The sequence below is a fragment of the Capricornis sumatraensis genome, chromosome 1 (genome assembly GCF_032405125.1).
Source record: "Capricornis sumatraensis isolate serow.1 chromosome 1, serow.2, whole genome shotgun sequence".
NCBI lineage: Eukaryota > Metazoa > Chordata > Mammalia > Artiodactyla > Bovidae > Capricornis > Capricornis sumatraensis.
In genome coordinates, this window is record NC_091069.1 from 3,278,608 (window position 1) to 3,288,378 (window position 9,771).

Consider the following 9,771-nt stretch of genomic DNA (forward strand, 5'->3'; position numbering starts at 1 on the left):
CTGGGAATCCTGCTCACAGGTACCGCGGGCGCCAGTTTCAGGGAACCTGAGGACCCCCAGACCAGAGTGCCCAGCAGCGCGGTTGCCCCCTCCCCTCAGCTTTGCCCCTGCACCTGCTTACTGCCCCCGATGCTAAACTATTTTGATTCTTTCTACCGCCTCCCCATACCTTGTTTTGTGGTGGAGAGGTCTCCAGTGGTCAGTGTAGCTTGGGGGAGTAAAGTTTCTGTGAATTCACCTTTCCAGTTGGGCAGCAGACTCAGTCGGGGAAGGTGGGCGGCCGCGCCTCCTTCAGCACCGCGGACAGCGCCTCCATCCATCCATCCCGCCCCGAGGGTATGGGCAGCCCCCTGGTGTGCCAATCGGACAGGGCACTGAGTGACCAGTGGATGTGTGTCGGCTGCACCCCAGCCCGGGTGTGTGTGGTGCTGGTGCCAATGTAAGTGTACCATCTGGTAACCCCTGTCACTGGGGTGTCTTGGCGCTCTCTGCCCTTGGGTCCTTCTGAGTAGTTTCTATTGGGGGCGCCCTTCCTCAGGCTGCTCCGGGGCGGGGGGGTGGGAGGTGGCTGCGGCCTGAGACCTAGGGGCATTGCATGCAGGAGAGGTGGTGAGTGCAGAAAGTTCCTCAGGCCAGAAGCAACCGTTGAACAGGGCAGTACCTGGGACCAGAGCCTCAGCAGGAGCCTGGACTGGAGGCCGATGGAGCTCTGAGGGCCGGCGGCCTGGACGATGCTTCCCGGAGGCCGCAAGCGGGAAAGAGCAGGAGCTATAAGGTGGAGCACCCGCTTGGGGCGAATCCTCGGCCTCAGGGCAGGACTGGAGCTCAGGGCGGAGCTGCCCAAGGCTGCTTCCCAGGGACGGACGGAGGGCCCGGGGACCTGGGAAGGTGGGGCGGCAGGCGACGGGATGTGGGGGAGGGCTGGCAGGAGAAGCCGAGGGCGGCAGGCGCAGTCGGGGGAAGGTGGGCGGCCGCGCCTCCTTCAGCACCGCGGACAGCGCCCGGCCCAGCGGCTTACTTGTCTGATCAAGCTCCGCGCAACGGGACACGGGGAGGGCCCAGCCTTCCCGGGGCTCGCAGAGGAAGAGGAAAGAGCGCTGCCCGGGCCGCTTGGGTCCGGTCTGGCCCCGAGGCCTCGATGCTCCTGGAAACGGATCTCGAGGGCGACCGAGATCGGCCCCCGACCCCCGCAACCACCGGCCTCTGCACCTTCCGCGGGACCAGGGGTAAGAGCCCCGCATGGCCTCCTGCAGTCTCCAGACTGGGCAGGAAGACCCAGAGGGGAAGCAGCACGGATGGGCAGAGGCGAGCAGAGGGACGAGGCAAGGAAGGCGTGCAGCACACTAAGGGCAGGGCGGAAAGAGTCTGGGGAGGCCTCTGGTGGGTCCTGAGATGGGAACCTGGGCGAAGCTGGCAGACCCCTGAGTGAGTGGAAGGCTTGGAGCCCCCCTGTGATGGCCTGGGAAGCCTGGACCCACGCTGAAGGGCCCGCAGCTTTTCACAGAGCGCCTGGAGGACAGAAGGGACCTCGCAGGCATGTCTGGTGGGGAGGTGATGGGGCAGAGAAAGGGCTGCCAAGAAAATCCGGAGACCCCACGCTTCTCAGCTCCCACACAGCCCAGTCCTGCCCCTCCTAGCCGGCCCAACTGCACAGTGCCGAGAGCCCTGGGTCGGGTCTCCTGCCTGAACTGCACTCCCCAAGGGCCATTCGGTCACAAGGACGTTGGGAAATAATGGAGGCATTGTTGGCCAGTCGGCCAGATGCCGAGTGCATAGGCCCGCCCACCCCTTCCCCAGTCAGACCACACATGGCCCCTCTCAGGCAGGCTTCCACAGCAGCTGACACTCAACGGACGACACCCCTATGCACCCAACACCCGCTCAGCTCCCTGGCCTGGACGCCCTTGTCTTGTCCTGGGGAACAAACGGAGCACAAAGTGAAGGGGCACCTTAACTTTGCCTGCATGGGGCTTTTGCTCAAACTGAGATGTGGGGTCTGCTCAGAGCTCAGAGGGGACTGTGTTTCTCCTACCCAGGTCCTTCCACACTGGCCTGCCAGTTAAGTGTACAGACCAGGCCACCGGAGGCCAAGCAGAGGCAGGGTGACTATGGGGCATCACTGAGGGCTCCCAGGTGGAACCTCCTGGAGGATGGTACCAAGCCCTAGTCCCCCAGCACTTTCTGGAGGCCCCCCTGCTCCTGCCATGCTCTGAACTGCCAGGACCCACAGTGCTGTGGGCTGACTGTGGGTGACGCTGGGGGTTGGCCTGGACTGTGATGGGCACCCTCCGGGGTAGGTGTGTCTTTACGTGCTAGGGTGGTGGGTTCCTGCAAGCTCACCTATTTGGACTGGGGGAGGAGGGCAGAATATGGGGAAACGGGAGCCAGGGCTTCCTCCCGTGCTAGAGGGTGTGGAAGGAAGAGAGTAGATCCCGGCATTCCCAGCTCCGTCCCTCCTGACCTGGAGTCTTGGCTGCATCGTGGAGTCCAAGCCGAGGACACTGGGTTCCCTCCGGAGACTCCCCTTGCTTCCCCGCTCCCACTCCTGGGCTGCAGTGCCCAGGATGGGTCCTAGAAGCTGCTCAGAGCAGGAAGGTCTGAGGTCGGGTCCGCTCCTGGCGGCTTCCCTGTGAGCCAGTGGGCGCCACACTCACCCTCTCTGGGTCTTGGGTCTCGCACGTGCCACCAGGCACTGTGACCAAGCCTCCCAGCTCGGAACCTCTCGGCCCCGAGCCTCAGCGGCGGTAGGATCCAGCTCCCTCCCTGACCGGCAGGCTACCCTCGGGCTTTCGCGCCGGAACCCAGGCCTCAGCCCTGAGCCGGCGCCGGGGCAGGAAGCTTCGGGGCCTGGTCAAGCGCTCTCGGGCAGCGCTGACACGGCTCCTCCCCTGCCCGTCCTAATCCCTGGGCCGGGCACTCGGGGCGGTTTCCCCGCACCGCAGTTCTCCCGGCAAAGGCGCGCAGAGTCCGCGGACGCCAGCGGCGCGTCTCCGAGACCCCGGCCCCGCCCCGCCCCGCGGCCCCGCCCCCCCGCCGCTCCGCCTCCGCGCGGCCCGAGGCTCCGGGCCCCTGGGCGGCCCGCGGGCGCAGCGCCCAGCAGCGCCGGGAGTCGTGCAGACGCCGGCCCCGGGCCATTGAGGCCGTGGTCTCGCCGAGCCCTCGGAAAGTTCAGGACCGGAGAGGCTCTGCGGCGGGCGGCGGGACCCATGGAGGCGCGCGGGGAGCTGGTCCCGGGCCGGGAGTCGGCGGGCGGCGACCTGCTGCTGGCGCTGCTGGCGCGGAGAGAAGACCTGCGCCGAGGTGGGTGCCCTGGCCGAGCAGCTGCGCCCGGGAGGGCGGACCCCGTGGAGACTCAGGGGCCCTCGCTCCCTTCCCAGCCCGGCCACGGAGGCGGCGGGAGCCAGGGTGCGCGGGCGGGAATGGGTGCGAGGGCCCCAGCACGGCGCGTCCCTACCTGAGCATCCCAGCAGCGGGCTCGCCTCTGGGCCCCTGGAGCTGTGTCGTCGGGCGTTTCGTCGCGGCGCTGGTGCCGCCCAGGCTGGGGGCCCTCTGGGTCCCAGGACTGGTTTGGAAAATACTCTTCCTTTAGGGAGAGTGTGCAGAGAGCAAACGTGTGTCCCAGTGTCGATGGGGTAGGAGAATCTCCGTGAAGGCTGCCTGCACCCAGACGCGCCACACTTTCCGGGCGAAGTCAGACACAAGGGCCAGCATGGAGCTGGACCCCGGTGGCTGAACTCCCTTAGCTAGAGTCCTGGTGTCTGCACTCACAGGCACCTGCTCCATTGGCAGGGCTGGTCCTCTTGCAGGAAAACCCCCAGCGCCTTGGCTTCCCCGTGAACTGGGATGGTCCTCCACGAGCTTCCAAGCAGGCGGGACCCACAGGATGGGATGGAGCTGGCCCTGGAAGGGTGGGCAGTGGCGGGGTGGAAGCAGGTGGGAAAGGGGTTACATCCAGGCTGTGGGGGTCTCCTCCGTCTCCTACTTCTTTATTTATTTATTTTCCGACGGTTCCTGGGAGGGGTGGCCACGGGAGCTGGGAGGAAGGGGTGGGAGGGCGGAGAGACAGGAAGGGAGGGGCTCGGGCTCTGCGTGAAACGTCTCAAGAGAGCCGGAGGGGATCGGGCCGGCAGGCAAGCGCAAGGCTGTGCTGGGCCCGCCAGCGCCGAGGGTAGGAGACCCCGCCACGGCTGGAGTCGCCATGCAGCGTAAGGCCCGGGTCGCCAGGGCTTCGCGAGAGCGCGAGGGGCGCGGCGGGAGAGGATTTTGCCCGACGCGGGGCTCCGCGGGTAGCGCGCTCCAGGAGCTGTCCGGGCCGCGGTGCTGAATCCGCGCCGCGCGGGCCTGTCCAGCGACCAGCTCTAAGCGGGTGTCCTCGCCCGCCGCCCTGCCATTGCCCCCCGGGGTTGGAGGGCCAGGGCAGGCAGCAGATCCTCAGGCTCCGCACCCAGGGCCGCGGTTTTGCCCGACGCGGGACCCCGTCCTTCGTGGTGCCCAGGGCTGTAGGAGGGAGGTTGATTCCGTTTCTCTCAGCATGGAGCAAAAGAAGGTCCCTCGCTGGCCCTTTCGCCGGCTGCCAGGCCGGCCTGGGGCCGGAGGGGCTCCACTGTCAGCGAGGTGAGTGTGCTGAGGTGGTGATATATTTGAGTAGGTTCCAGCTCCTGCTCGAGGCTCTCTGCCCTCGGGAGACCTTTTCTAAATTAACAGGTAGTCCTCACGCCCTGAACGCCCTGCAAAGCACCCCCATGGACCTGTGGCTCTCAAAGGCAGGCCCTGCATTTTCCCAGCCTGGTTCCCCCTGAGGCCTGCAGTCCCAGGGGAGCAGAACCCAAGTGTCTCTATGGGGAAGGCAAAATGCCTACTGTGTGTGCTCAGGCATCCATGTTTGAGCAAGAGGACAGAGCGTCCATACATCCAGTCTATGCACAAGTACCCCCCGGGGCCACCCAAAGACAGGCAGGGCATCAGTATTCATTTTGGTAGCCTGGGGACAGGGCCACGGGGCTGGGCAGCCACACCTGCCGCAAGTCTCGGGCTACCATGGCGCCTGACTGTGCGAGGAAAGAGGGCCATTGGGTGGTCCGGGCCTCTGGTGATGGTAAGGACCTGGTTTCCAGCCCAGCCTCTGAGACAGCCCCCGGGGGCGAGGGTTTCATTTGAGCTCAAAGTTCGTCCTTCGTGCGCTGGAAACGTTTTGCAGTTGAGGGTATCTGCCCCGGGCATGTTTCTAAGCCTAGCTTCAGTTGTCCTGGATTCCCGCTGTGGGCCAGGCACGGACTTCCGAGCCACACTTTCCCTGAACTCAGGGAGCTGGGTGGCCACTCAAACCAGCCAGGGACGAGGGTGTGCCGGGAAGGGGGCCTCCTGGCAGCCCGGTCCTGGGAGCTGGGTGCGATGGGGAGGCCTCGACTCTGTGCGGCGGCCCTGAGCGCGGTGGCTCCTCCCCGCCTGCAGAGATCCCGCTGTGTGCCGGCTGCGACCAGCACATCCTGGACCGCTTCATCCTCAAGGCTCTGGACCGCCACTGGCACAGCAAGTGCCTCAAGTGCAGCGACTGCCACGCGCCGCTGGCCGAGCGCTGCTTTAGCCGTGGGGAGAGCGTGTACTGCAAGGACGACTTCTTCAAGTGAGCCTGCCAGCTGCCTGGGAGGGACGGGTGGCGCACCCAGGGGGCCCCCCAGGGCCTTCACCGTAACCAAGTCTGGAGCCCTGAAACCCCCCATCTCCACACCCCTCCTGTTCCCCAAACAGGGCACCCCCGGGGCCTCTCTGTTGGCGGCTGGGCTGGCCCACTAACAGTCTTTTAAAGTAATTAATTTTGTGAACCATTGAAGCCGTCGTTAAAATGATAACCCCAAGTTTGTAAGCCTCTATTGGACGTGCTCCCTCTTCGTGTTGGTCTCATATTCGTGCTCAATGGTGGGGATGGGGCTCCTACCCGGCAGAGGACTCATGGGTTTGCAGGTCGGCCCCGGTGGCCAGGGCCCTGCCCTTCCGAATTCACTTCCCCCATCCGGGCACAGAGGACAGCTGTGTGCCCCAGAGCATCCGGATCCCCTTCTCGGTAGTCCCTGCAGGTAGTCTCTGCGACCAGGGGCAGGGCCGGGGAAGCCGTCCTCCAGGAACCGCCCTGCCCCGCACCGCCTTAGCGGTTCTCCGACCCGCTCCGGGCGAAGGAGCGGCGGCCGCTCTGAGCCGCGCCCTGTGCGTCCCGCAGGCGTTTCGGGACCAAGTGCGCTGCGTGCCAGCTGGGCATCCCGCCCACGCAGGTGGTGCGCCGCGCCCAGGACTTCGTGTACCACCTGCACTGCTTCGCCTGCGTCGTGTGCAAGCGGCAGCTGGCCACGGGCGACGAGTTCTATCTCATGGAGGACAGCCGGCTCGTGTGCAAGGCAGACTACGAGACAGCCAAGCAGCGAGGTCAGTGGGAGAGGGCGACGGTCACGGGGCTCGGCCTGAGCACGGCCCACCCTCCGCTTTCCTCTCCTGCAAAGCGGGGTTAAGGCCCGTCCGGGTCGGGTGTGGAGGGATCCTTCCCTCCAGCGTCCCCGGCGAAGCGCTCACTAAGCGGCGAGAACTTAAGCGTCACTCTGGGCGGGGGTGTTGGGGGCGCCCCTGCCTCCAGGTCCGGGAGCCCGGGATGGAGGGGACAGTTAGCACACCCAGTCTGGGAAAGCCGGGTCTGGGGTTTTAGCAGCCGCCTCCCTCCCGGGCGTAGGGAGATTGGCCTGAATTACGTGGATTAGCTCTGCGGGTCTGAATTATCGCCCTAAATCCTTGACCGTGAAGATCCGACCCTACCCACACCCTTAGAACAAAGAGGAGCGAGGGAGGGTTGGGGGGGTGGTGCAGCGCTTGTCTGTGGGGGGCCGAGGCTGGAGGCGCCTGCGCCCGGATCCAGGGCGGCTGGGTCCCTAAAGAAGGCCGCCGCGGGGCCGCCCCTGGCTGGGCCGTGGCACCGCCCAGCGCGTTTCCTCCATCGTTCCGGGTACCCGCGTCCCGCAAAACCCTCTGGCCTCCCCGCTGAGGCGGCGAGGCGGGCGGTCGCAGCGGCGGCGGCGGCACCTCTGGCCCCGACGTGCGCGCGCCCCGAGGGAGGTGGGAGCGCCGAGCAGGCCCAGCCTCACGCCTCCCCCGCGGTGCAGAGGCCGAGGCCACGGCCAAGAGGCCGCGCACGACTATCACAGCCAAGCAGCTGGAGACTCTGAAGAGCGCCTACAACACCTCGCCGAAGCCCGCGCGCCACGTGCGGGAGCAGCTCTCCTCCGAGACCGGCCTAGACATGCGCGTCGTGCAGGTCAGCGCCCCGGCGCCCCCGCGCGCCCTGCGACCCACTGGCAAACAAGGGCCACCCCGGGTCCCAGAGCGGCGGCCACTCATCGGCCCCTACCGCGCTCCCCGCCCCCAGGTGTGGTTCCAGAATCGCCGGGCCAAGGAAAAGAGGCTCAAGAAGGACGCGGGCCGGCAGCGCTGGGGCCAGTATTTCCGAAACATGAAGCGCGCCCGAGGCGGCTCTAAGTCTGACAAGGACAGCGTCCAGGAGGAGGGGCAGGACAGCGACGCGGAGGTCTCCTTCACCGGTACAGGCGGAGTCGGGAAGAGCGTTGGGCTGATTGACTGCTGGAGCCTGGGAATCAATGTCCTGGTCCCCGTCTCTATAGACCCTGGCGCCCATCCCCAAGCCCTGTGGTTTGGCCACTCAGGACCATTGCCCTTCTTCTGGAGGGGGACCGAAACCCTGTGGCCTGCGCGTGTCCCTTGGCAGGCTTTGTCCTGGAGGGAGGGTCTGACCATCCCCCCCCCGCCCCCACCCAGGGCACTTGGTACTTAACAGTGATTTTTTAGGAAGGCAGCATCAGTCTTGGGTGATGAAAGGTCCTAACTGCTTAGAGTTGGAGGAGGGTCCACCCTCATCTCTGGAACCCAATTATCTCCTTTTACCAAAGCAAGGAGTTCCCCCCCACCCCGCCTCCAGCCAGCTCTTAATGTCCATCCTCAGAGGGTTTGTTTAGGAGATTGTTTGGCGGCATTGTGACCTTAGGCTACTCACCTAGCCTCTCTGAGCCTCAATTAACTTGTCTACAAAATTGGGCAGCCTTGGGATCATACTGGATCTCTGGGTGCCGACTGGACAGTTCTTGGCCCTGATCCCAGCACACAGTTCCATAGGAATCAGGTGGGATGGAGCTGAACAAACTCAGGGGTGAAAGGGTGAGAGATGTGGGCTGACCCGTCCTGGTGTGGCACACTGCGCCTTAAGGGGGCACTGAGGGGGACCAGAGGTGGCAGCAGGTGGGTACTAAGCATCGCCCTCTGCTTCCACTGCAGACGAGCCAGCCATGGCCGACATGGGCCCCGCCAGTGGCCTCTACGGTAGCCTGGGAGAGCCTGCCCCGGCCTTGGGCCGGCCCTCGGGGGCCCCGGGCAGTTTCCCGCTGGAGCATGGAGGCCTGGCCAGCCCAGAGCAGTACAGAGAGCTGCGCCCCGGCAGCCCCTACGGCGTCCCCCCCTCGCCTGCCGCCCTGCAGAGCCTCTCTGGCCCCCAGCCCCTCCTCTCCAGCTTGGTGTATCCTGATGCCGGCTTGGGGCTCGTGCCCACGGGAGCCCCAGGTGGGCCCCCACCCATGAGAGTGCTGGCAGGGAACGGACCCAGCTCCGACCTTTCCACCGGGAGCAGCGGGGGCTACCCCGACTTCCCTGCCAGCCCTGCCTCCTGGTTGGACGAGGTGGACCACGCTCAATTCTGACTTGAGTCCCCGTGCCCTCGAGCCTCGGGCGTGAGGAGTCTTGGTAGCAGCTCTCCTGCCTGAAGCACGGATTTCTGCAGGACGCGGTGCCGCGGGGAACAGGTTGCAGACTCCGGAGGGCTCATTTCTGGGAGTGCCCCTCCCACCCAGGCAGAGGGACTCTCCCAGTACGGTTCTGAGAGGCTGCTGCTGCTCAAACTGGGGGCCTCTCAGCAAGCCTTGTTTTGTAAGCAGATTTTTCCCTTTATCGACCAATTAACCGACTGCTTGCCGCTGTTTCCCCACAGGAAATGTCACCCTGGGGGGGCTAGGCCTTTGCTTCCCTCAGGGGCCTCTGCCCAGACCAGCACAGCCCTCAGGCTGGAAGATGCTTTAATTTCTAAAATTAAAAATAATACTAATTGTGCTTTTGTTTCCCAGGTTCTATATATCTGAATTCTCTAGCCCCCTGCTCCACCCTCCCCCCGCCAACCGTTTCTTTAAGTCAGAGATCAGGCTGTCAGTCCAGGCAGGAGGCGGCTTCGGGGAGGCCACACCTGCAAACTTCCTGTTCCCTCTAGGGGCCTCCCTGCCACCAATTCCTGTCTTCCCCGGGACCCTCCCCACCCCTCCCCTGGGGCCATCGGGTCTAGATCTTTTGATCCTTCTGGACCCCACTACCCTGGGGGTGGAGGCGGACTCTTGGAACCCTTAAGGAGCTTCCTCCAGTCCAGACTAGGTTTTCATCCCTGCACCCCCTCCCCCTGACCTGTCACAGCTGCCCTCAGAGCTCAGGCCAAGCCCAGCCCAGCTATTTCCATTGCCAAACATCCCCCAGCTCCCGTTCTCCCTGTGGGCTCCGACTGCCCATGGACTGGACGCCCCACAGGCAAAGGAAGGGCGGGGCGGGGGCTCCTCCCAGCTGCCTCCCTGCCAGATGCTTCTGCCGCTGGCCACCACGGACACACATGCTGGCCGCGTGTGGATTCAAGTTATTCCTCAAGCCTGCCTCCCCAGCTACCTGTTGTTGCTGTGACGTTCCCCTGTC

At 65.2% G+C, this 9,771-nt stretch overlaps 1 protein-coding gene across 1 annotated transcript; it reads left to right on the plus strand.

Moving 5' to 3' along the window:
- The first annotated feature begins 3,206 nt into the window (after nt 1-3,206).
- Nucleotides 3,207-8,744, plus strand: LHX3 (LIM homeobox 3). The gene is made up of 6 exons (XM_068987891.1): nt 3,207-3,300; nt 5,452-5,623; nt 6,215-6,417; nt 7,143-7,294; nt 7,406-7,577; nt 8,326-8,744. Exons 1-6 carry the CDS (start codon nt 3,207-3,209, stop codon nt 8,742-8,744), a joined length of 1,212 nt encoding a protein of 403 aa, XP_068843992.1.
- The last annotated feature ends 1,027 nt before the right edge of the window (nt 8,745-9,771 follow it).

Coding starts and splice junctions, on each gene's coding strand:
- LHX3 (XM_068987891.1), top strand. CDS start 3,207: ATGGAGGCGCGCGGGGAGCTGGTCCCGGGCCGGGAGTCGGCGGGCGGC. Junction 3,301..5,451: donor GAGAGAAGACCTGCGCCGAG/GTGGGTGCCCTG, acceptor CCCCGCCTGCAG/AGATCCCGCTGTGTGCCGGC. Junction 6,418..7,142: donor CGAGACAGCCAAGCAGCGAG/GTCAGTGGGAGA, acceptor CCCGCGGTGCAG/AGGCCGAGGCCACGGCCAAG.